Source organism: Chiloscyllium plagiosum, chromosome 6 (assembly GCF_004010195.1).
Source record: "Chiloscyllium plagiosum isolate BGI_BamShark_2017 chromosome 6, ASM401019v2, whole genome shotgun sequence".
Lineage (NCBI taxonomy): Eukaryota > Metazoa > Chordata > Chondrichthyes > Orectolobiformes > Hemiscylliidae > Chiloscyllium > Chiloscyllium plagiosum.
This window is the reverse complement of record NC_057715.1, coordinates 79,856,031-79,883,696: the sequence shown is the minus strand read 5'-3', so window position 1 is coordinate 79,883,696 and position 27,666 is coordinate 79,856,031. Positions and strand designations below refer to the sequence as shown.

The 27,666-nt window shown below is 40.3% G+C and overlaps 1 protein-coding gene across 2 annotated transcripts in view; it reads left to right on the top strand.

The window, feature by feature from the left end:
- sacs (sacsin molecular chaperone) overlaps nucleotides 1-26,797 on the top strand; it is a 106,556-nt gene extending 79,759 nt beyond the window's left edge. For both annotated transcript variants that reach the window (XM_043691951.1, XM_043691950.1), the window contains one exon: nucleotides 12,130-26,797. In XM_043691951.1, coding sequence (XP_043547886.1) covers nucleotides 12,130-23,696 — 11,567 coding nt within the window. In that variant the 3' untranslated portion in view covers nucleotides 23,697-26,797. The remainder of the gene's footprint in view (nucleotides 1-12,129) is intronic.
- The last annotated feature ends 869 nt before the right edge of the window (nucleotides 26,798-27,666 follow it).

Below are 27,666 nucleotides of genomic sequence, written 5' to 3'. Positions count from 1 at the left end.
CACTTCTGGCTGCTTTGAAAACAAAACAAAAACAATTGAACATAATATTCTTTGGGAAAGTAGCTGTGACTAATTCTCTTCCCCCAAACCATCACCACTAACTTGTAGAATATTGAGAAGCAAGTCACACTGGGGCAATCAATTGGCCAGATATAACTCTGGCCTGAAAATGGCTCTCTCCTCTTCAATCCTGGGACAAGAGTATTTTGGATTATGTCATTTATAGTATCCAGTCTAGCAGAGGTGAACAGTCCGTGATCAATGTGACCATATATTCAGATATCACTGGGGTTTCATATTTGCTGCTTCAGTGAGATCATGTAGCTCAGCACTGAACAGCAATCAAACCTAGGACTATCACACCATTGGGCCAAGTTTCCATTCGGCTCGGCAGGGTGGCACCATGCCTTTAGAATGTTTTTGTAATAAACCATAATCCATGTTTTACCTTTGACATTGTGGTTGTGTTTCTGTTTTAACAATGTAAACATGATATTGACGTAGTTCCATTGCTGGCTACAAACTGCAATGGTTTCTGACATTTGGCTAAATTTTCAGCCTGGTTAGACATGTACTGCATTCAATAGTGCTCAAAGCTCCTGGCCCCCTGATTCACCTACTGTCAGTCCTCCACACGATGAGGCTTTCAGATTCTTTTGGGTTGCTATTTCTTGGAATACATTGATTCATCATCTGAATAGAAACTTAATAGGCATTCTTTGCAGGTTTAGAAAGAGCATGTAGGATTTTCTATCAGCTTGTACAAAATTTATTCATTTTTCAGTTGAATCTGCTTGATGTTCTGCAGTTGATGTAAATTAACAGTCCTGTCTTGTTCAAAGTATTAATCAATTACTCTGTGAAGCTTTCAGGGTCTCTAATAGTTTTTCTAAACTAGCTCCAGAATCAAAGCAATTCCTCATGTAGAATAATTCATCAACTGATTAGTATCTCTTCATGGCAGCCTTTTTTTGGTCGAATAGAAAGAAATTGTATCACAAATATTATTTTACAATGTTACATTGTTGAGCATATTGACTGTTGGTGGAATTAAGTTCTGCCAATGGCAAACGTCCTCCAGAGAAATCATACCTTACATAAGTACATAAGGATAATAGAACAGAATGCGGAATATAGTGTTACAGCTACAGAGAAGGTGCAGAGAAAGATCAGCTTTAATATACGAGACATCCGCTCATTAGTCTGATTACAGCGGGGAAAAAGCTGCCCTTAAATCTGTTTTACATGTTTTCAAAATTTTGGTATCTTCTGCCCAAAGGAAGAGGGTGGAAGAGAGCATGACAGTGGTTGGGAGGGGTGTTTGATTATGTTGGCTGCTTGCCCGAGGCAGTGGGAAGCATAGATGGAGTCAGTGGGAAGAAGGTTGGTTTCTGTGCTAGACCGGGCTGCGTTCACAACTCTGTAAAATTCTTGCAGTCCTGGGCAGAACAGTTGCCATACCAAGCTGTCATGCATCCAGATAGATGCATCTATAAAAATTAGTAAGCGTCATTGTGGACATGCTGCTTTTCCTTTGCTTTCTGAGGAATTAAAAGCATTGATGCGTTTTCTTGACTCTGGTGTCAACATGGATGGACCAGGATAGATTGTTGATGATATTTACTCCCAGGAACTTGAAGCTGTCAACCACTCAGCCTCAGCAGGTGGGCCTGCCCTTCACTCTGCTTCCTGAGGTTGATGACTAGGTCCTTCACTTTGCTGACTTTGAGGGAGAGATTGGTGTCTTTACACCATGCCATCTCAGCACTCAATCTCCTTCCAGTACTCTGTCTGATTGTTGCTTGAGTGCAAACAGAGTTCATTGACAGACCAGTGAACAATGGAGGACACCAGAGCTGAGTGTAATTGTGCCGTCTGCAACTATTGGTCATGCATTCTGGGTTGGCGGGTAACACATAGGAGCAGGATGGTTTGTTTACCTTTAACTTTCCTCATTGAAACTAATCCTTCAGCCTGATTGCCTGCTTGTGAAAAGTTTGGGTTTGAAATATTTGCTTAGTTTGGGTTTGGTTGGCAGGTGCCTGTGGATAGAATCCAATTTATTTGCTCAGGCCTGTTGTTACTAATATAGGAAAGTGCCCAGCCATCTGCTTTCTAGGTATCAAGTATGCGCAAAGTTTTTCTTTACTCTCCCTTGAGTGATAAGTCACTTTCTGCTGATAACACCATGTCCTGTAATGCAGCTTAAACCAGCTTCCAGAGACAGCTGAGTATGTTTGAAACCCTGGTCAGGACAGCAGCTGGCACTGTGACAAAATTCACAAGTGTTTCTTTTATTTATTCCCCCGTGCAATTCTTCCAAACACTTGACAGCAGAAGATGTTCTTCTTTGTGAAGTGCTTACTGAAGTGTTACCTTGTGCAAGTTTGAATTAACTTGTTGGCTGTTGGATCTCACCAGTGTCCACAGGATATTAATTCAAATGTACCTCGGCTTTGAATACTAATGGCCTATGGCATAGTTATGCAGCATGCTTTCTCTAAAGAGCAACTGAAGTGCTCTTCAACTAATGAAGCATTCTGCTCGAGATAGTCAGTGGAATTTAATACCCTACTCCACATTCAAGTGAGTTTGGTGGCAGGGGGTTATTTTATTAAGGCAGGAATGTAGCAGATGGGGCTCTAATATCTTCCTGCCTCCATCCCAATTACGTCTAAAGCTCTGAGTCAGTAGTTGAGTGGTTCTTAAATGGGCAACTACTACCATTCGATGAATGCCATTCAGTAGGGCTTTTGAAGGCATTTGAGGATGGCACGGTGGCCCAGTGGTTAGCACTGCTGCCACACAGTGCCAGGGACCTGGTTCAATTCCAGCCTTGGGCAACTGTCTGTGTGGAGTTTTCACATTCTCCCCGTGTCTGTGTGGGTCTCCTTTGGGTGCTCTGGTTTCCTCCTACAGTCCAAAGGTGTGCAGATCAGGTGAATTGGCCATGCTAAGTTGCCCATAGTGTTCAGGGATGTGTAGGTTAGGGGCATTAGTTAGGGAAATGTAGGGCAGGGGTGCGGGTCTGGGTGGGATACTCTTCAGAAGGTTGGTGTGGGCTTGTTGGGCCAAATAGCCTGTTTCCATACTGTAGAGAGTCTATCTAGATTCTGTCAAGGCTACTCTGGACTCTCTGAGCCTGGAATCCTCGACCCCAAAGCTGTTTGTTGGTCAAGTTTCTGAGTGGTGTCTAATACAGTGGACCTTCCCTAAAGGAAGTGCTGAGGTGCTCTTGCCAGCTCTCCAGGCAACAGGTGAGACTCCTGTGACTTCCATTAAATACCACTGTACATTGGATGTGCCATTGGTGTTATAAATGATGAATTCACAACAAATTACTGCACAGTGTATTCCTAATTTTGTCTTTTTGTATTGCAGGGAAATTCAGGGTTGGATGCTTATCCTTTGGGAGGGAAAGGTACTTAAGAACCTCTCGCAAAAAACTTCCTTGCAATTACTTTTAAAGATCACAGCCAATGCCTGGCTATTCTGATCTCTTTTGGCTAGTGATTGAAGCTGTTTTGACATGTGGGTTTGGAACAGAATGTAAAGGACCAATTGATCAGATGAACCAACAAATGATGAAATGTTGTGGCCTTGGCGTACTGGTGTAATGGATAAAGCGTCTGACTTCTGATTAGTAGATTGGCGATTCAAGCCCCTGCTGGGCTCGAGTGCAACTCCATGTCCTTGTTGCTTGTTAATGGTTTGGGCCAGCGCCTACGGCCATACTAGTCTGAAAACGTCTGATCTCAGAAGCTCAGTAGACTCATGCCTGGTTAGTACTTGGATGGGAAATGCCTGGGAATAACAGGTGATGAAATGTTGTGGAGAGTAAATAGAGTCATCGTCATTGAGATGTACAGCACGGATACAGACCCTTCAGTCCAACCCATCCAGGCCGACCAGATATCCCAACCTAATCTAGTCCCCCCTGCCAGCACCCAGCCCATATTCATCCAAACCCTTCCTATTCATATACTCATCTAGATGCCTTTTAAATGTTGCAATGTATCAGCCTCCACCACTTCCTTTGACAGCCCATTCAACACACACACACACACACTACCCTCTGCGTGAAAAACATTGCCCCTTAGGTCCCTTTTATATCCTTCCTCTCTCACCCTAAACCTATGCCCTCTAGTTCTGGACTCCCCCCACCCCAGGGAAAAGACCTTGTCTGTTTATCCTATCCATGCCCCTCATGATTTTATAAACATCTATAAGGTCACCCCTCAGCGTTTGACATTCCAGCAAAAACAGCCCCAGCCTATTCAACCTCTCCCTATAACACAAATCCTTCAGCCCGGGCAGCATCCTTGTAAATCTTTTCTGAACACCTTCAAGTTCCACAACATCCTTCCGACAGGAAGGAGACCAGAATTGCATGCAATATTCCAACAGTGACCTAACCAATGTCCTGTACTCAATACTCTGACCAATAAAGGAAAGCATACCAAACACCGGCTTCACTATCCTAATGATCAAAGAAATTTGGTAAATATTATTAGGACAAGGCAGAGTCTGGGCAGGGCAGGTTTTAGGATGTATGGAGTTATAAAAAAAATGAGGGAGTTTTCCATAGATTAGTTATGTTTCAAGGGAGACCTCAAGATCGAAACAGAAAGAAGAGACTATCACTGCTAATGGCTTGAAAATTGAAGCAAGTTATTGGCAAGTGAAAAGAATGGTACAAGATAATGAGACGCCGAAAGACAACTAAGAGCCAAGGATCCACCTTCAAGATAGCACACAATGATGATGAGTGACTGAAATAACAAGGAATTTTATTAATGAAAGTAGAAAGCTGGTTTATATTTGAAAAATAAATGTCATGACACTGATATGTTTAGCTCTCCTCTGTAAGTCTGGCACTGAATTTAAAGGTCATGGACTTTCAGAAGTGAATCATGGTGCTCCGAAACAAAATCTTGTTGAACATAATATTGCTTTGTAATCATTAATTGTGTTTCAGTTTAAATCTGAAAGCTAAGTAGTGTCTTGACCTTTAAAGTTACTTGTTTTTTTTGTATAAATGGTAAAGAGTGAAGTCATGTACATTGTACCAACTTAAACTAATTAGGACAGAAAACAGTGCAAGTCAAAACATGGATGATCTCAAGGATGGGTTTTAAAAGTTAGAAGGTTGTACTAAGAAGGAGAAATTAAGTGAGGCGGGTAGTGTAACAGTTCTGAACATTGATCATGTTGGACAACTTTTAAAATTGTTCTATGTTCAGAACTGTTACACTACCCGCCTCATTTGGTGTAAAATCTGAAAGAACTGCGAATACTTAAATCAAAAACAAAAATGGAAATTGCTGGAAAAGCTCAGTAGGTCTGGCAGCATCTGCGGAGAGAAATCAGAGTTAATGTTTTGAGTCAAGTGACCCTTCCTCAGCATTGATCAATAGTGTGTGTCTTTATTCCATTCAAACCTTCAGCAACAGATCATAGTTATTTTCAACCAGAAATATTTCTGACCAGATTTACTGTATACTCCAACAATTCCTCAATGATGACTGGTTAGACCTCACATCAGCTGGGTCAAATAGGAACAGCATGTAGGCTATGCCCACTGTCTATTTGCAGTTGGAAGAAAGACAGGATCTCGATTTACATATGTAGTCAGTGTCCAACCTACTAGGGGGTGGACATACTGAAGACACAATTATAGCCTCAGGTGAGCTTTGGGTGACCAAGAGATGGCCACTGATCATCCTGCCATTTTTATCTGAATGCTGTAAAGATTTCAGTGAAATCACTCTGTGTGTGATGGCTCCTGGTTTCAATAGTGTACAACTCGGGAAAAAGAGGAAATCTACAATGGTGTATTTTGATCTTTGGTGGGGCAAGAGAAAAGAGCTCAGCAGAGCATTGAAATTTATAGCATTAACTAAACAAAGGCAAAAAGACATGCGCACAAATACAACTTTGTGCAACTGGGCCGAATATCCATTAGTAAAAATTCAGCATGATCTGAATTTACTTGTCTTTTTGAGAATGTTAAAGTGAATGGGGGAGGTGTCACTAGCCCACTGAGCTAAGATGACTACAGTTTACTGCAGAATAAAATGAACAGTGTGCGTTCAATGCTCATACTGACACCTGCATGGTAGTTCCTGAACACCTGCCCCCTCGCCTTACTCTGTACTCCTGTAGTGGTTAGCTTCAAGTGATCCACTTTAGTAGCAAAAAGAGGAAGGTAGATTATTATCTGAATTAATAGATTAGGAAAGGGGTAGGTGCAACAAGACCTGAGTGTCCTTGTACATCAGTTGCTGAAAGTAAGCATGCAGGTGCAGCAGGTGGTGAAGAAGGCAGCTGGGATGTTGGACTTCATAGTGAGACGGGAGCAGGGATGTCTTGCTGCATTTGTACAGTGCCATGGTGAATCTTCACCTAGAGTATTGATCTTTTCAAACAGGGCCCAGGATTCATGAATACAGTCTTGAAGGCGCTCATGGGCTGCTACATGTCACAGTGTGGAGAATCTCATTACCAACCAATATTGTGGTACTGATGCATAGAATATTCCCTAGTATCTGTCCAGATTGCTCATGCATAGGTTGTTAGGTTTTGGACTGATGAAGGCAATCAGACACTGCAGATTTGTGTTTTTGTGTGAAAAATGAGTGAGATGCATAATTAATTGTTTGCAAGCTTATCAAATGTGACATACACATGTGTACACAAATGCTTCACATTTTGCCTTAAAGACTTAGTACAAAATTGAATCACTTTCAAACTTTTCTGATCGATTTCGCAGGCTGGGAAACCAGATAGACGGGGGACTTCAGCTGGGCCTCAAATCCCCAGCCGCTGCTGCAGGCAGCTTTGAGGTTGGAGGCCGTCTTCTTCCTTGCCGCCTCCATCAATATCATCTTCATTCAATTGATAACGATCCTATCCAAAGGTTCTCTCTTTTGTGAAAATTCTATTCTTTCTAGATTGCATTGCAAGTAGCTACCAGTACAATCCAGACTTTGGACCTTTTGAGGTCTTCAGTGCTTCTTTTCCCCCAGAGGCTTTTGTTTGATGGCGGGTTTGATTGTAACACGTTACAGCTGCTGCATTTGAGTTCCCGATTGGAACCATAGATCATGAGTACAGAAGTTAGCTCTTGTCGGCACTGTTGGTCATTACATAGGAGTTGCACATTAAGGAATGGAAATTGTCGTTTGCAACTTGCCTTCGGGAGCAACATGGATGCATTCTGTGAAGCCTTGAATTTGGGTACTTCTGGAACTGGCAGAATACCCAGTGTTATATTCCCTTATGAACATGAGGAAAGTGACAAAAATGTTAGTTGTAGGAATTACCTATTTAATGCAAACATGATCTGCAAACTGGCTGATGTTATCGGCAACCTAAATGGAGCTTTAGGCAAATAAGTTGAGGACAGCAATGATCTTTGATGCAAGAAATAATATTGTGACAGTAACCTGCATTTGATTGTAAATCTGTGATTTCACCAGAGAAATGAAACCTTCTTATTAACTACAGGTATGCTTTCCTCTGTCTGTGTGCTGCTGGAAAGTTAAAAATGCCTGCAAACATTCTCTCTTCTCTTCACTCTTGACTGAAGCTCTGTTCACTCTTCCTTGCTGCTCCTGTTCCTCTTGCTAGATTATAATTTTCAGATCATCTTCCCATAAAGGATAATGTTCACTGCTGGAGACCTTTTAGGAATTAAGGACACCCCAGATGATGCCTCCTTCTCCCAGTTCATTTGGTTCCCTAGTTTGCCAAATCCATCCACCCGTCCAAAATAAATTTAGAACATTTTTGTACATAACAACCCTTCAAATGTCTCAGTAAATGGCTGTCTCTCAATTTGTGCAAATCACGGTTTTCAATTAGGAGCAGGAAGTGGCAGGACCAACACAGGCAGGGAGAAGAATGATGTTGTGCTCTTGAGAATGGCATTTATCTTTGATTTTCTTGTTTTTGTTGGTGGCCCAATCAAGGACTACCCTAACATCTGAGAAAGTAAACAGATAAAGTCAGCCACCAGTTATATTTTGCCCGCAGCTCAGAAATTCATTCATGCAGTAGAGAGATGTCAAGCATCCCCTTTAAGTTTTATTTTAAAATGAAATTCCAACGGTCTTTTAAACGTTTGTATGAGTCAGATGTTCAGTGTTTAGAATGTATTGCCCCAACTACTATAAGTTGTCTATTGATGTGAACCATCTTTTTTTAGAACTTGCACTTTAGGCATTAAGCAGTAAGTACTTTTCCTCTAGCCACTGAAATTGTTACTGAATATCACATTTTCACAAAATGAGCACTTGATTTCAGAAAAGCTGCATCTACTTGATTAAATGCTGCAATTATTGTACCATTATTTTAACTTGATTTATAGCCAACCATTGCATGTTATTTTAGGATAATCCCAACAATGGAAACAATCCAGACTGTCTAAGGTGAATATCTTGACATAATCCCTCCTCCTTCAATCGACTTTGATTTTTGATGTAATCTAATTTTTAAGTAAGTTGGCTGGCTCCACATTGACAACTCTTTGAAGCTAACTATATCTTGTCTATGGGTGAGCTTTGCATATTTCAATGAGGAAGTTTAATATATAATATTAAACTTCCTCATTGGGGTGGCTCAGTGGTTAGCATTGCTGCCTCACAGCACCAGGGTCCAAGGTTCGATTTCAGCCTCAAGCAACTGTCTATGTGGAGTTTGCACATTTGCCCCGTGTCTGTGTGGGTTTCCTCCGGGTGCTCCGATTTCCTCTCACAATCCAAAGATGTGCAGGGCAGGTGCATTGGCCATGCTAAATTGCCCACCGTGTTAGTTGCATTACTCAGAGGGGAAATGGGTCTGGGTGGGTTGTTCTTCGGAGGGTCGTTGGGCCAAAGGGCCTGTTTCCACACTGTAGGGAATCTAATCTAATATGGAAGCACACAGCAATGATTAGAGATGAATTGTGTCCATCAGTGTTTAGTAGAATGCTTTTGATACATTGGAACATTTCAAGCAGTCAGTGCAACCCCGGATTCTTAATGCACATAACAATTCACATTAAAATGAATGAATTAGTTGAGCAAATAGGTATGAACAGGTGTAATATAGTTGAGATTATGGAGACACGACTGCAAGGTGACCAGAGATGAGAATTGAATAACTGACTGTCCCTCAATATCCAGAGATATTCAGTTTTATGAAGGACAGACATAAAAGATAAAGATTGAGGTGAAAGAGGAAATTATTGCAGTAGTGAAGTGGAATCTGTATGGGTAAAACCTAGAGACATCAAGGGGCAGAAAACAACAGTAGAGGTTGCAGTTAGATGCCCAAACTGAAGTAGTAATGTTCACGGAAGACATTCAAAAGGCAATTAGTAACACAGGCAATAAAGCTATGGCAATAAAGGGTTCTGAATTTAAGCTAAAGAAACTGTGATGAGAGGAGATGTGGACTGGTTATGATAATTTAGGGAATGTAACTAAAAGGGATAGCAATGGTGAACATTTAAAGAGTTCATGCAACACTTGTTATTCCTGCTTGGCACAAAAATAAATGGAAAAGGGATCCCTAACATGACTAACAAAGGAAATTATGGATAATGTTGAATCCAAGGAAGGGCCATACAAATTGATAAAAAAGTGCAGTAGACCTGAGGGTTGGGAGCCGTTTAGATTTCAGCAACAGAGGATTGGTTAAAATTGTGGGGGGGGGGGCGGAAGTTGTGGTTGGGTTGGTAATAGAGTACGAGAATAAGCTTCTGAACAGCATGCAAACTGACTGTAAAAGCTTCTATAGTTATGTGAAGTGTAAAACGCTACAATCAGAAACTGGGGAAGTTATAATGGGAAACAAAGAGTTGGCAGATCAATTAAATGAATATTTTGTTTCTGTTGTCATGAACGTAGACACAAATAACATCCTAAAAATGTTACAGAACATGGGATCTTGTGAAATTTGAACTGAGGGAAATTAGTAATAGTAGGGAAATGGTGTTCAGGAAATTGATGAGATTAAAGGCTAATAAATCCCCTGGGCTGATCATTTATATACCACTGGACTTAATGAAGTGTTTCTAGAAATAATGGATATATTTGTCATCTTTCAAAATTCGATAGATTCCATGGTTGTACCTATGGATTGGAGGCTAGCTAATGTAACCCATCTCTTGAAAAAGGAAGTCCAGAGGAAGCAGGGAATTATAGACTGGTTAGTCTGGCATTGGAAGTGGAGAATATGCTAGAGTCCATTATAAATGATATAATAGCAGAGCATTTGGAAAACAGTGACAGGATCAGAGAGAAGAAGCGTGCCTTTCTGGAAGGGAAGACGTGTTTGACAAATCTATTGGAACGTTTTGCAGATATATCTAGTAGAGTTGGAAAAGGGAAACCTGTTGGTGTGGTTTGACTTTCAGAAAGCTTTTAATAAGGTCCCATGCAAGAGATTAGCATATAAAATTAAAGCACATGGGATAAGATTGGCATGGACAACAAACTGGTTGGCAGACAGGAAACAAAGAGTAGGAATAAAAGCTCTTTTTCCAAGTGACAGCCAGGTGACTAGTGGTGTACCACAAAGATCGGTGTTTGGACCCCAGCTATTCATATATATTAATGATTTAGATGAGGGAAATAAATGTAATATCTCCAAGTTTGCAGATGAACAAAGCTGGGTGGAAGACTGAGTTGTGAGGAGGTTGCAGAGATGCTTCAGTGTGATTTGGGCAAGTTGAGTGAGTGGGTAAATGCATCGAAGATGTCATGTAATGTGGATAATTGTGAGGTTATCCACAAAAACAGAACAGCAGAGTATGAATGGTGATTGATTGAGAAAAGGGAAGTGGAACAAGACCTGGGTATCCTTATCTAGTCGCTGAAAGTAAGATGCAGGTGCAGCAGACATTGAAGAAAGCACATAATATGTTGACCTTAAAGCAAGAGGATTCAAACACAGGGGCAGGGCTGTCTTTTTGTACAGGGCCTTAGTTAGACAACACCTGGAGTATTGTGTGCAGTTCTGGTCTGCTTATCTAAGGAAGGAATTTGTGGCTATGGAGAGAATGCAGCGATAGCTTTACCAGACTGATTCCTGGGATGGCAAAACTGACATATGAAGAGAGACTGGATCAGTTAGGACAGTATTCACAGGGGTTTAGAAGAATGGGAGGGGGGTTGGGGTGAGGAGGATGGTTTGGGTGGAGGGAGGGGGGTCTGATATCTCATAGTAACCTATAAAATTCTGACAGGACCAGGCAGGTTAAAGGCAGGAAGGATCTTCCCAATGACCAAGAAGTTCAGAATCAGGGATTATAATTTAAGGATTTGGGGTAGATCATTTAGGACTGTGATAAGGAGAAATGTTATCACCCAGAAAGTGGTGAGCCTGTAGAAGTCTCTGCAACAGAAAACAGTCAAGGCTAAAACATTGAACATTTTCAAGAAGAAGTTAGATATAGTCCTCAGGGCTAAAAGGACCAAAAGATATAGGGACAGGAGAAAGTAGGAGCAGGATGCTGGATGATCAGCCATGATTACATTGAATGGCAGAGCAGCCTACCCCTGCTCCTATTTTCTATATTTCTATGAAAATTACATCTTTCTCAAAGAATTCTTTGTTGAATTTCCACAGAATTATATTGTAATGTTGATGTTTGTTTACAGATAAGCTGCAATCTATAACAGCAACTCCAGGTTACCCTGAAGCCTTTTTGAAATATTGTCGGAAGAAGGTTTAGGAGTAACATGGAAGAAGTTTGTTTTCCCATGTTTTAGAACATGTCAAGACATGACCTTGTCAGGTCAGGAGATATGAAACATTCCATATAATAAATGAGTGAAGACTTGAAGAAGGAAACACTTGCCGAAACCATTTGATAGGATTATATATGTATCGATGGATTTAAAAATTTTGCCCATGTTTGTGATTTTATTATCTATGTGCATTTTACAGATTTTGCCATAATTTTAAACAGGATGAAAGTTGTTAATGCACCTCTTCTTCTCTAATTATACTGTAAACTGGAATGTATTGTTCCCATTAGTAACAATTTCTCATGTCTGTATGATTAAGTTAATTTTTTTTAAAATTTAATTATGAATTGCTCCTTTTAACTCGTTTATTTTTATTGCTGCTAATATATAGGTCGGCTCTGCACACAACTGCAAATAATGACCTCCGATCGTTCAGCACGTCTTATTAAGGAACTGATGAATACTTGCTGGCCTGGGAGAGAGGTGATGGTGCAGTGGTGGCCAGGAAACGTACAGAAGAAGCACCCACCCATGTCTTGGCTGACAACAGTCTGGAGATATTTATACCACAACTTCCCTGAAGACCTGACTCTGTTTGAAGAATTACCATTGATCCCCAAGATGCCATTGGACGAAACTCAAACCACAGTTAATCTTTTACGTCTCCGAGATCCATCTCCCATAATCATGGAAGCTGACAATGAATCCCAACTCCCTGAGCTCCTACCAGACACAGTTGAGAAACTTGGTGGAGTTGTCATTAAAGAACTTGACCCATGTTTGCAGCACCCCCTTATAAAAAGATACATCCATTCTCCTTTGCCTAGCACTTTGTTACAGATCTTGGATAAGGCCGCACCACAAAAGATTTTCAGTCAGGTTATGTTACTACCTCCAACACACAAAGTTGCACTGAGATGTTTCTTAGCTAGTTTGCCAGAAGTGAATGATCGAGACAAGAAAATTCTTCAGGAATTGATGATCTTTAACAAAGTTGAACCATCCTCGGAGAAAAGCAACCGCAGTTTTATCGCGTTAAAAGGAAGTAAAGTCTTGCATCACACTGCAAAGCTTCCACCAAACATCCGACTGTCCATTCCAGTAGTAAATTGCAGCGATGAGGCTTCAATCCGGCTTGTTACCTTACTGAAAATTGAACAATTAAAAAGTACAGACTGCTTAAAGATTATATTACAAGACATTGAGAAAACCTTTTACTCTACTAAGGACATCACAGATATTGTGGTTTGGATTCTGATCAATTTAGCTTTCCTCAAGGAGGAAAATGTATTGTTTGTGGAATGGCTGAGGTCCTTGAAATTTATATCTACTTCTCAGGGAAGATTAATGTCAGCTAATGAATTGTTTGATCCTGAAATAGAAACATTACAGAACTTGTTTTACGCGGATGAGAAAACATTTTTTCCTCCAGATAGTTTCACCTCAAAGCCAGATATCTTACACGCTCTGAGACAAATAGATTTAAAAAATGAAGATCAGATAACTGAAAAGGAAGTTGTACAAGTGGCCAAAAGAATTGAAGTGCTGCAGAGCAGTAACAAAGTTGAGCAAGATCTGGTGACCAGAAAAGCTAAAACATTACTTGCGATTCTGCACAAACAAAAAAGTTTATTGTTTTCGACTGAAGCAAAGGCAACAATGCAGAAGTTAAAGTGGGTTCCAGTCTGTAAAAAACGTCCTTTGAATTACCCTCAATCCCTTGCTTGGAAAGGAGATCTGTTAGATTTTCATAAGGCATGTGAAATGCGAAATGTATCTGAAGCTGTATTATTGGGCTCTGCAGTGCCCCTTGTGGAGAACATCTCCTTGGAGGTTAGAACATTATTGGGTTTTTCCAAGGAGCCCAGTCTGAACAAGGTTTTAGGACACTTGAAGAATGTTGTCGATTGGCACACATCGCAGGATTTCAATGATGATGAATGGTACCAGTTTCAGCATTTTCTGCTTGATATTTATGAGTATATGCAGGGCAATCTGGAGAAAGGTAAAGAAGCATTCAGATCATTGACATTCCCCTGGGTGTGGACAGGAAAGCTTTTTTCTGTTCCCGAGCAGGTAGCTATAAAACCAATTCCAGATCTTGATCTGGAGCCTTACTTATATATCCTTCCAAAAACCATGGCAAAATATAACAAGTTGTTTACCTTCTTTGGAGCACTGGAAGAGGTAAATACTGAGTATGTCTTCAGCATTATCAAGAGTGTCAAACAACAATGTGTTGATGAGATTGATGAACAGGCAAATAAACAAAACCTACTTCTGGTACTGAATATCTTAAGATGGTTATATAGTAATCAGATCCAAGTTAGCCTTGATACTCCAATACCTATTCATTATGGCAAAGATCACAACAGATTAATAATGGAACCCATTCACAATTGTAGCTACTGTGACATCAAAATAGATGATCTTAATGAATTGCTTGATGATTCCTTAGAGCCCATCTACTTGGTACATGAGGACATCCCTATGAAAATGGCTCAAGCACTGCAAGTGCCATGCCTTAGTACCAGGCTCATTAACCCAGAGAACCTGGGCTTTGAGCAGTCTGGACAACGAGAGCCACTCACAGTGCGCATCAGAAACATTCTTGAAGAATACCCATCAGTTGCAGATATATTCAAGGAGCTGCTGCAAAATGCAGACGATGCTGAGGCAACTGAATGCAGCTTTCTGATTGATACACGGAGAAACGCAGATATCCGAGATAACCTTCTGGATCCAGGAATGGCTGTGTGCCATGGGCCTGCTCTGTGGTCATTTAATAACTCTGATTTTACAGATTCTGACTTTCTAAACATAACCAGACTAGGTGGATCACTGAAGAGGAGTGAGGTTGACAAAGTTGGGAAATTTGGACTTGGGTTCAACTCTGTGTACCATATTACAGACATCCCTATAATTTTAAGCCGTGAGTTTATGATAATGTTTGATCCAAATATCAATCATTTGGGAAAGCATATCCGTGACAAAACAAATCCTGGGATTAAGATCAATTGGAACAAACACCAAAAGATGTTAAGGAAATTCCCCAATCAGTTCAAGCCATTTGTGAATGTATTTGGTTGTGATTTGCCACTTACTGTCGAGAAGCCTTTCTGCTATTTGGGAACTCTTTTTAGACTTCCTTTCAGAATGAAGGAGGAGGCAACATTCAGTGAAATTAGCAGTGTGTCCTATAGTACAGAGGATATCTATTCTCTGGTTAATGAGTTTAGCTTGTGTGGCCACAGGCTAATTCTCTTCTCTCAGAATGTAAATACCATGTTCCTAAACTACTTAAAATCAGATGAAACCGATCCTGCCTTGGCACAGACCATCATTGCCGTCAAGAAAATAGTTTGTTCATCGAAAGCTGTGACAACACCTATGAACATCTTAAAGGAGGCTGCAAAACTGATGAAAATGCTTGCTAATACAAGACAGCTTCCATCTGAAGCACCGAGGTGTGCCTGCATAGTACAAATTGTGGTAGATGAATTTTTTCAGGTGTTCAGACGGATTGTAGATCTCCAGTCACCACTATTCAGAGGTCCAGAAGAAGAAACTACACCTTTCTTTGAAGTTTCAGCCAAAACAGCACAGAACAAAAAGGTAAACGAAGACCTACCACAAAAAGTGACTGAATCCACTACTTGGTTGATATGTTCATGCATGGATATTGGAGAAGCTCTGATATTTTCACTGCAAGAAAGTGGAAGAAGATTAGGACTTGTCCCATGTGGGGCTGTCAGTGTTTTGCTGTCTGAAACAGAAGACAACAAGTGGAGCATTAAAACAAATGGCAGTGCTTATGGGGAAGTGTTCTGTTACTTGCCTTTGAGAATAAAAACTGGATTACCAGTGCATATCAACGGTTGCTTTGCAGTTTCCTCCAATCGAAAAGAAATCTGGAAAACAGACACAAAAGGGAGGTGGAACACGGTATTTATGAGACATGTGATTGTTCAAGCATATTTAGAAGCTCTCGCTGTGTTACGAGACATGGCTGTTAATGGAGAACTTGTTAATTACAATTATTATACCCTCTGGCCTGATATTGCCTTGGTTCATGATGACTTTGCTGACGTGTGGCAAGGCCTCTATGAGGATATTGCCAAAGGAAGAGGAAACAAACTGACAGAAGTATTTTCAGATGGTACTTCCTGGGTTTCAATCAAAAACATTAGATTTTTGGATGATGCTTTGCTTCACAGACCAGTTGTTGGACCTCTGGCTTTTGAGATACTTTTGAAGTTCCTTAAGAAGGCAAAGCCTCAACCATTGTGTGCTGTGGAGCTTCCATCTTGGGTCAGAGCTGGCTTTGAAGAGGCAGAATGCAAGAGTATATTATTGGAGAATACCTTTTCTGAAAGGCAGTTTTTTACAGAGGCATTTTTCCCATACATTGAAGAGCTTGAGGCAGAGCTGCGAGATCCTTTAATGCTTTACGTTCTTGATGAAAAGGTATTGGAGCTTTCAGGGTTTCTGCGTGTTACCTGTTGCATACCATCTTCAGGGGAGCACCACCAGCTATCTGTTCCCTCAAGACTCATCCATCCAGAAGGTCGAGTCGCTAAGTTATACGAGCCAAGCGATGGGCGATTCCCATTTGGAACTACGCAAGACTATTTGAACCCAGTCCGTTTAGTAAAACTGGTGCAGCTTGGCATGATTAAGGATGACATTTCGTGGGAGGATTTACTAGAGCGGGCAGAGTCTGTGGCAGCACTGAATCAAAGTGACCACGGAGCAGCTTGCCACCGTAGCAGCATCGTTCTGAGTTTAATTGAAGAGAAAGTGAAGTTTCGGGATCACAGAGCCAAAGACTTTGCTGAGAAATTTCAATCCATACCCCTCTTTCCTTTTCTAAAAAAGCCTCCTGGTTTCACATTGCAGTGGAAAGGAAATGACTTTCAGCCTGAAACCATGTTTGCAGCGAAAGAGCTTTACACCGCCGAGTACCAGGATGTAATTTGTCTTCTACATCCTATTTTAAATGAAAATCCCCCCAGTAAAGGATGTGGTCCCCTATCTTCTGGTGTTAAAGATCTCTTTGGGTTACTGAAAAAACCACCTATTCTTGTAGTGTTGGATCAGTTAAAGAAAGTAGCCACTTGCTCTGATGGTATTACCCTGTGCCAAGAGAGTATCACAAATGCTTGTTACAAATACCTTCATGAGGCCATGTTGAAGAATGAAACTGCAAAGTTACAGATTAATGAAGAACTTCAGAACTTTAATTTTGTTCTGGTCGAAAACACCTATGTTGAGTCAGCCAAGGTTGCATTCCATCTCAACTTTGATGCAACTCCTTACCTGTACCAGCTCCCAAACAAGTACCGAAACAATTTCCGTGAGTTCTTTGAAAAACTCGGCGTCCAATCTTCGTTCACAGTCGAAGACTTTGCGTCTGTCCTTCAAGACCTAAAAACGGAATGTGCCCAGAACCCCTTAAGCGAGACTAATTTTCAACTCTGCCGAAGAATCATTAGTGAAGGTGTGTGGGGTCTCATTAGAGAGAAAAATCGAGACTATTGCAAGAGAAAGTATGGAACGCTTCTGTTGCCAGACAGCGAACGGTTCCTTGTTTCAGCGAAATCCCTGTGTTACAATGATTGTCCTTGGATAAGAGTAAGTGATAAAAGTGTGAAATACTGCCATCCTGACATACCAAGAGAGGTAGCGGTTAAACTTGGAGCACTCCCGAAGCGTCACAAAGCTTTAGAGCGTTACGCCTCCAATATCTGCTTTGCAACTCTTGGCAGTGAATTTGGACAGAAGGAGAAGCTAACCAGCAGGATTAAGAGCATTCTCAATGCTTATCCTTCTGAGAAAGAAATGCTGAAAGAACTGCTCCAAAATGCAGACGATGCCAAAGCCACTGAGATCTACTTTATCTTCGATCCTCGAGAACATCCAGGAGATCGAATCTTCGATGAGAAGTGGGCCCCCCTCCAAGGTCCTGCAATTTGTGTTTACAACAATCAGCCATTCACAGAAGATGATATTAGAGGCATTCAGAATCTTGGGAGAGGAACAAAGGAGGGGAATCCAGGTAAAACTGGGCAGTACGGAATAGGATTCAATTCTGTGTATCATATAACAGACTGCCCAGCATTTATTTCTGACAATGACGTACTCTGCATATTTGATCCCCATGCAAGGTATGCTCCAGGATCCACCAATGTTAGTCCTGGGCGTATGTTTAGGGATTTGGATTCAGACTTCAGAACCCAGTTTGCAGATGTGCTGAACCCATTTCTTGGCACTCTTTTCAAACTTGAAAACGCCACCATGTTTCGGTTTCCAGTACGAAATGCTGAGATGGCCAAAATATCTGAAATCTGTCAAGTTCCTGTTTCAGATCAAATGGTACAGAATCTTTTGGACAAACTGCGCAGTGACGGAGCTGAGCTTCTAATGTTTTTAAATCACATGGAGAAAATTTCCATTTGCGAGATTGAAAAGGCAACTGGGAACCTAAATGTTCTCTATTCTGTGAAAGCTAAAATTACGGACGGTGACAGATTGAAACGGAAGCAGTTTCACATATCTGTACTTGATAGTGTTAATAAAAGGAAACAACTTAGCCAAATCCCCGTTCAACAGATTACTTACACTATGGACATTGAAGATTCCGAAGGCAACCTTACAAGCTGGTTAGTTTGCAACAGATCAGGTTTCTCAGATATGGAGAAAGTGTCAAAGTCTGTTATATCAGCCCATAAAAATGAAGACATAACCCTTTTCCCCAGAGGAGGAGTTGCTGCCTGTATCAGCCACAATTACAAAAAACCTTACAGAGCTTTCTGCTTTCTGCCATTGTCATTGGAGACAGGGTTGCCTGTCCATGTAAATGGGCACTTTGCTCTGGATTCAGCCAGGAGAAATTTGTGGCGCGATGACAATGGTATTGGAGTGCGCAGCGATTGGAACAATAACCTTATGACAACGCTGATTGCTCCAGCCTACGTGGAGTTGCTGGTACAGGTACGGAAACGCTACTTTCTAGGTGCTGACCCATCTATAACAGTCTTGCACAATACACCCATTCATGTTTTGAAAGATTTAATGAAAAAGTATATGACCTTCTTCGCTGCTAATAAAGCTGATATACAGCCAGATTGGTACTGCCTTGTGAAATCTGTCTATTGTTGTCTTCATGATGATCTCAAGCGTCTTCTGCCAGTAGTCCGCATACCAAATGCAGACAGTGGAGAACTGCAGCCTACAATTTTTATTAGCTGGGTGAATACGTCCACAACGAACAGAAATCGAGCTTTCTTTGACAATTTGCTACAAGATGAACTGCAGCACATGAAAAACACAGAATACAATATAGCAGTGCGGAAAGCCATTGCTGAGAATGTTTACAGGCTGAAAAATCTGCTTCTGGACATAGGATTTAACTTAGTCTACAGCTCTGATGAAACGTCCAACATTTACCACTGTTTTGAGGAGTCGGGAGCTCCTGTGCAATATGTGACACCTGCTGACGTGCGCGAGTTCTTGCACTCGTTCACATCGCCTGATTCAAGCTGTCACCTTGGAAAGTTACCCAGTCGATTGCACCAAACTACCTTGAAGCTGTTCCACAATTTGAAACTCTTGGTTGACTACTGCTTCAAAGATTCAGAAGAGAATGAGATTCGTGTGGAAGGGCTCCCACTTCTCATTACTCTCGATAATGTCCTGCAAGTGTTTGATGCAAAGCGCCCAAAGTTTCTGACAACCTACCACGAATTGGTTCCATCACGTAAAGAATTGTTTATGAACACACTCTACATGAAATATAATAACATCCTGCTCAATTGCGGTGTTGCAAAAGCTTTTGATGTCAGCAGCTTTGCTGAGTTGCTATCATTTGTGCTGCCGAGAGAATACAGAGCAAAATCTATTGTGAAATGGAAAGACAATTTTGGAAGTGAATCCTGGTTGAAGAACTGCTGGCATTTTATTAGCGACACGATTTCTATTAAGGAAGGGGAGGCTGAGATCAGACCAACATTTGAAACGATCATTGAGATATTAAAAGACTGGGCTTTGTTGCCTTCTGTGAAGTTCACCGTTTCCAGCAATAGGATGCTAGTGCCAGAGTGTGATGTTCTGGTACCTCTCAGTTTGATGACTGTCTCTATCTACCCGAATGGCCAGAATGAAAAAGTTTTCAATACCCTGATGAAGGCAGGTTGCACTCAACTAGCATTAAGTAAAATTTGTGCTAAAGATAATATATTAGTTTCACAGTTGTCCTTGCACATGGCAAATGTTGAGAGTCCCGCTAGCATTCTGAAGGCTCTTGATTATATGATCCGAACGTCAACACTCAGGACAGATCACTTCTCCGACAGTGACTTTGATGTGCTTCTGATATACTTCAACAGCAACTTGAAACAACTGACAGCCCAAGATGACGTAAGGATTCTGAAGTCCCTGCCGTTTTATAAAGCAATTAATGGCAACTTTGTCAGTATTTTCAAATATGGCTCATGCTTTGTTCTAACAAAGAGCATTCCTCTAACTGGGATCGATAGATGGGCAATGTCTACTGCTTTTGCATTTCTTGCAGACAATCCCCACCTGAAGGAGCTGTATGCTTTCCTCAATTGTACTCCTATCGATGATCTTGAAGTATATTTGAAGCACTTGCTGCCCAAGTTTGATAACCTGTCCAGTTCAGCTAAGATCGAACATCTGGTACATTTGAAGAAGAAACTTTCTAACCTGGAGGAAGGAACAGCTATCAGGGAAAAGCTGTTTGAAAAGCTTGAGAGTCTCGCAATTATTCCGGACACATTGTACCGCTTAAAGCCTGCAAAGAATTTTTATGACAGAACAGAAAATGTTTTTGAAGTTATGCTGCCAGAAAGCGCTTTCATTTCTCAGGAGTTTTTTCGGAAACTGGAGCAAGTGGAGAAACCTAAGAACCGTGCGGCGTTCCTTACGTCGTGGATAACGTTCTTCCGAAACATAGGGTTGAAGTACTCAGTCTCCCAACAGCAGTTGTTGCAGTTTGCTAAGGAGATTGGAGCTCATGCTCAACCAGAGAATTGGTCCAAAGAGACCATACAGAACAAGGTTGACGTCCTGTTAAATCATATATTTCAAGAAAGGACAGACCTGTTTTCTGGAAATTTTCTGAAGGAGCTTTCATTGGTTCAGTTTATCTATCCAGAACGTGCACCAGCAGATCTTTTGAAACTTCACCCCCAATTTCAAGAATTAAATGGGATCCTCCCTCTAATACAGTTCAATGGCTCTCAGGTCAATCCCAAATTCAAGCAAACTGATGTTATGCAGTTGCTGTGGACATCATGTCCAATTCTCCCAGAGAAAGCAATACCTTCAAGTATTAAGGAGCAGGAAAATAGCAAACTTAGTAACCAGGAGCAAGTAGAAGAAGTCCTGGCAATGCTCAATGTCAGTCTGGACCCTCCACCTGACAAAGTCATAAGCAACTGCAAAAACATCTGTAACATTGCAGCTCCGGAGGATGACATGATAAAAACAAGAGTCAAAGTCTTACGCAGTACTTATGAATATTTGAATGCAGAGAAAAAAGATTTCCGTTTCCAACTTCGAGGTGTTGCCTTTGTGATGGTCGAAGATGGTTGGAAGCTGCTCAAACCTGAGGAGGTTGTAATAAGCCTCGAGCATGAATCTGACTTTAAACCTTACCTGTACAAATTGCCTTTAGAACTGGGCACTTTCCATCAGTTGTTTAAACTTCTGGGTACAGAGGATATTGTTTCAACACGACAGTATGTTGAAGTTCTTGGACGTATATTTAAAATATCTGAGGGGAAACAGCTGGAGCCAAATGAGATGCGAACTGTCAAGAGGGTTGTCTCTGGTCTATTTAAGAGCCTTCAGAATGACCCAGTAAAGGTCAGACTTGATCTTGACAATGTTCGAGAATTAGGTCTTTATCTTCCAAGTAGTGATGGTAGATTAACAAAGTCCAACATATTGGTTTTTGATGATGCCCCACATTATAAAAGCCGAATGCAAGGTAATGTAGGTGTTTTAATGCTTGTGGATCTCAGTCAGTGTTACCTCGGCAAAGACCATGCTTTTCACACAAAATTAATCATGCTACTTCCTTCAAAATTGAGGCCGAGGTTACTTAGTGGAATTTTGGAAGAGATCCTGGACGAAGAAACCCCAAAAATATGTCAGTTTGGAGCACTCTGCTCGTTACAGGGTCGTCTTCAGTTGCTGCTATCTTCTGAACAGTTCATCACTGGTCTCATCCGGATAATGAAGCATGAAAATGACAATGCCTATCTGGCGAATGAGGAAAAAGCCAGTCGACTTTGCAAGGCCTTGCGTGAAGGTTTGAAAGTTTCTTGTTTTGAGAAGTTGCAGACAAGTCTTCGAATAAGAGGATGTAGCCCAATCCCTCACAGTAAGAGTGAAACCTTAGCATTCCTGAAGAGATATGGAAACGCAGTGATACATCTGTACATCCAGCATGCAGAGAGCAAGGATATCAATTTCCTCTTAGCTCTAGCAATGACTCTTAAAACTGCAACTGACAACTTGATTTTAGATACCTCCTACCTGATAGCTATGCTTGGCTGTAATGACATCTATAGAATCAATGAAAAGCTGGACAATTTAGGTGTTAAATATGATTCCTCTACTGAACCTTCAAAACTTGAGCTGCCTTTGCCAGGTACACCTATACCAGCTGAAATTCATTACTTACTCCTTATGGACCCTATGAATGTATTTTACCCAGGAGAATATGTTGGCTATCTTGTTGATGCTGAAGGTGGTGATATTTATGGATCATACCAGCCAACCTATACTTATGCCATTATTGTACAAGAAGTAGAAAGAGAGGGAAATGAGAATTCTAGCTTTTTGGGTAAGTATTTCCAAATTGATATTGGGTACAGTGAGTATAAAATTGTAAGTTCTCTCGACCTGTATAAATTTTCGAGACCTGATGAAAGTTCCCAAGGACGAGATAGTACTCCAACCACGCCCACAAGCCCCACAGAATGCCTTTCACCCGGTCTCAGGCCAATTCCTCCCCATTTTCCTGGAAGGGAAAGCCACAGACTGCCAACTTCAAAGAGCCAGTCTCCAAAGAAAATAAAACTGCATGCTCTGCCTGAAATCCTTCGAGAGGTCACAGCAGTGTTAGAGCAGGCTTGGAGGCTACCTGAACCAGAAAGGAAAAAAATTATCCGGCGGTTATACCTCAAGTGGCATCCCGACAAAAATGCAGAGAATCTGGAGATTGCAACAGAAGTCTTTAAACACCTGCAAAACGAAATCAATCGACTAGAAAAACAAGGGCTTGGAGGTTCTGATTTTAGCTCAGACCGAGCTTCAAGGAGAGCTTATTCCTCATCATCTGCTCGGTTCCAATCAGAAAAGTTTTCGTTTCAGAGGTTTTATACTTCATGGAACCAAGAAGCAACAAGCCATAAATCAGACAGACAGCATTTTAAAGGGAGGTTTGCATCAGCACCAGGTTCATCACACTCCTCGCGGTTTTTTGTGCCTCCAACTTATAAAACTGTGGGCAATCCTATAGAGGCGCGAAGGTGGCTCAGACAGGCTCGGGCAAATTTTTCAGCAGCCAGGAATGACCTGCATAAAAATGCCAATGAGTGGGTGTGTTTTAAGTGTTACTTAGCAGCAAAACTCTCTTTGATAGCAGCTGAATATGCAGTCAAAGGCAAGTCTGACAAAGATGTCAAGCCAATTGCACTTGCACAGAAAGTGGAGGAATACAGTCAAAGTCTGGCAGGACTTGTAACCGATGTAAGTACTCTGGAAGCGTATGGTGTTGATGGATTGAGGACCCGGTATCCAGACCTCCTCCCTTTTCCTCTAATTCCAAATGATAAATTCACATCTGAAGTTGCGATGAGAGTGATGGAGTGCACTGCTCGGATCATCATAAAACTGGAAAATTTCATTCAGCAAAAATTATAAGATCACACTCAGTACAATTCACAAATACATGAACTCTAACCAGGGAAGTAGTTCATTATAATCAACTTCCAGACTGCTCCTAGCATTTAATTCAGTCAAGTTTTGTTTCTGGGATAAGAATGACATGAACATCTGAATGTTTTCCTTATTTAATTTTAACACTTATGTTCATTGAGACTATTAAATTATTTTTATTTAATGAAATAAAATGAATAATATTTGAAAGCTGAACTCAGATCCAAAGCTCCAGCCAGAAATATCTAATTTTCAGTAGAATAAAGGAGCAATTTAAAGTCGATATTGTAGTATGAGTAAAGCAATACACTGCATTTCCTCAACACTACAGCATTGCAGTGGGTCTTGAGCCTAATTTGCTTTAGTAACGGAGAAAGTGTTGTTTTAAATATATACAGCAAACAATGCTCGTTAGTTTACTTGCTGCAAACTGTATGTATGAAATTGCTGTAAAATAAGAAATTTCAAAAAAAATTGCTTTAATCATGTAAAGTGTCTTGAAGACAATTAAATTATCTGATAAGTTACGTAAACACAGAACAATCCTCCTTTGATACAGGAGATTGTTTTCCACAATTGGTTCAATGCTGCACATAATACGTAAATGTAATTTCATTAAGGTCAGAACGTTTAATTATAAGCCATACAGAAAGAACATCCTATGTAAGGTAATTCTGATTCAGCAAAGGAAAATAGTTTTTTAAAAATACAGAGCTACATTTTCAACCCTAATTAATACTCTGATCATTTATCTGTCATTGCCATCTGTTCAGTCTAATGATGAAATTATTTCAGTGACTCAAGGCTCCAAGTAAAACTTCCAAATGATCATCTCACCTTTCTGTGCCCTCGGGAATTGAGTAAAGCTTTTCAAGCTACTGTTATTTACCTTGAGAGACAAATTTAAGTTTTATTTTTAACAAAATAGTTATGTTTTTCCCAGTGCAATTGGTAAAGCATGATTGAATTAGCCTTTTTATGCATCATCTGATTGTAACAGTGGTGAAAAATTGTGATGTTTGCTGTATCTTCATAATCTGGAATATAGCAGTGTAGGGTAAAGCTGAAATATTTACAGCTGCTGGAATTAAGCTACTGTACCCTATATACAGGCAAGCTTATTTTCCATTGTTTTAATGCCTTAAATACATGCGACAGGTTATGGTAACTTGCACTAGATTAATTGAAGAATTACTTAACCATGCTCTTTGGGGGTTAAGGAGAGTGTTAAGATTTAATTTTCTGTAATGCTTGCAGTTGAACTCCCAATGGCTGTTATTATGCAAACAGGTTATTTTTGCCAAATATATACAGTAGAAAGTCTTGACACTACCCATTCTATAAGTATTCACAAATATGGGCTGGGTCCAAACTGTGGACTATAACAATGTGTTTCACACCATAGTTTTACAGAATTAATTAAATATAAGCAACTGTTTTCAGGTTTTAGATAGACAAATTCTATTTAATTGTGTGATGAAAACAAAAAACTCATTTTGTATATGCAGCATTGTGCAATATTTATGTTCTTCAAAGTGTTTGAGTACTTGATGTCCCTAATTTTCCAAAAACACTTTATTCATTAAATCAACAGTCAGGCCTGATGGACAGATATATTTTTGACTACGTCACATGACATTTTCATAGCACGTTTCTGCTATTCGTTATGCAGATGAGCTGTGTTTTAATGTGTTTTCAGTTTTACTTTTATATTACTGTATTTTATTAGTGAACAAATGGTAAAGGTGCTGGTCTGCATTTATATATTAATGTGTTTTGTGTATTTTGTTTACGACGTCCTCATATTTCTAGAATTTATTGAAGAGATGGGTTAACTTTTTCGCCTTATTGCGTTTGTAATGAATGTAGTAACAAGATATGCTTTTGTTTTAGTTTTAAATATAGGTGGATTGGCCATGCTAAATTGCCCATAGTGTCCAGGGATTAACTAGTGCAGGCTAGGTGGATTAACCAAGGGAAATGTAGGGTTCCAGAGAGAGAGTAGAGCGGTGGATTTGGGTGGGATGCTTTTTGGAGGGGCGTGTGGACTTGATGGGCAGAATGGCCTGCTTCCACACTGGGGGATTCTATGATTCTGTATGTATTAGCCACTTTATTTGGCATCCTAGATCATTGACATCAGATGTGTTTTCAATTTTGGAAACATTTAGAACTATTGTTTGGGTTTTTTTCCCGATGTTGAGTACTATTCCAGCTGTTTTGCTGAAAAATGTCTTTCTCCCCTGTTGAAAAGATAACTTCTCTGTTCGCCATACAGAACACGGTTTTCAGCATTATATGACAAAGCAGTAGATATGGTCCATTTATGTTAACTCTCACTACCCAGTGAATCCCTTACCTAGTGTTTCATGTGTATCAACAGTCATCTTTTGTTGGTCTAATCCGAGTGTTGCATTCTCTCTGAGGAAATAATTTAAGCATTTTTTATTTCCGTAACAAGAAACTGAGGCAGAGTTAGCCATCATCTCTGACTAAGCACAATGTTCAATAAAAGTGACACTTTGCTGATTTCTAAGAACACATATAATGTCTGTAAGTTTTCTATGCATAGTGACATTTGAAACACGTGGGTGCTTTATTTACACTGAATATTTGTTGTAATTTGCTCACTTCTATTCTCTGGGTTTGGATTTCACAACTGCTGTCACAACTACGTTAACACAAATGTCAGTGACTTAAAGCAAAAATTGTGCTCAGTACTCGGGATATCAAAACACAGACAGGACTGTGTGGCAAGTTAACCATTATACTTTCTTGACATTCAACAGCAACTTCCGTACCATTTAGGTACATTGTACCATAATCACATGTAGAGCATACTGTCTGAATTGATTTTGCTGTTGTGTATATTTGACAGAACTGTTACTGCAAGACTATGGTGTGATGTTTACCAGCAGCTGATAAAATTGTGTACAGGCTGCTGTGATGAGAAATGCATTTTGAAGAATGATTTTAGTACTGCTTTTGAATTTGGAGCTGTTAGCACTATGAGCTGATGCACCAAGTACCAATGACAATAAAATAACTTCATTAAAAAGTTGTCTCCATTATTATAACTACTAGAACAACAAATGCAATAATCTATGCTGCTTCTAGATTTGGAGATGCCGTTGTTGGACTGGGGTGTACAAAGTTAAAAATCACACAACACCAGGTTATAGTCCAACAAGTTTAATTGGAAGCGCACTAGCTTTCGGAGCGACGCTCGTTATTTTCCAAATAAGCTTCTTCACTACTTGCCACCACATTTAATAAGAACTGAATTCCCTCCTTTAATGCTTCCTTTCCACTGGTGAATAGTGTTAGTGCAGTCAACGCTGAACAAATTCATAATGTGCTATTTATTGATATATAACTATTGGAAATTGTTCCTGTATAGTAATGGGTGGAGGGATAGACATCATTCTGTAATCTTTACAAAATTTGGTAGAAAATGGGAAATAATACATCTGCCCCAAACAGAGATAATCACTTGGGGTGAAATTGGCTTTGAGCTGTTGCTGGTCTCACAAAAAAAAATGCTGAAGCATATCTGTTGATCACTCTTCTGTTGTATCTCCAATATAAACACCAAAATTGCAACTGGGATTTTATGTCTGTCACAGACCTTGATTGACAGAGTAAAGAGTCAATTCCCTGATTGGTAGGTGTACCATGACTCAGCTGATAGCCCTGTTTGAGAATTACAGTGACTGGAACGCTATGGAGTAGGGAGGGTAAGTCATTTTGGGGTCCCTAATCTCCTATTTACATCAAGTAATGTTGAATGAAATGAATTCAAGTTATAATCTACCCAGACCTAGTCTTCACTTAGATGTGGCAAACTTTAAACCCAAGTAGGAAATGAGATATTCTCATCCCATCAATCATTTTCAGTTCTGAGAAAGAATGAAAAGAACTTCAGTATGCAAAATTTTATTATTTTATTGAAGTT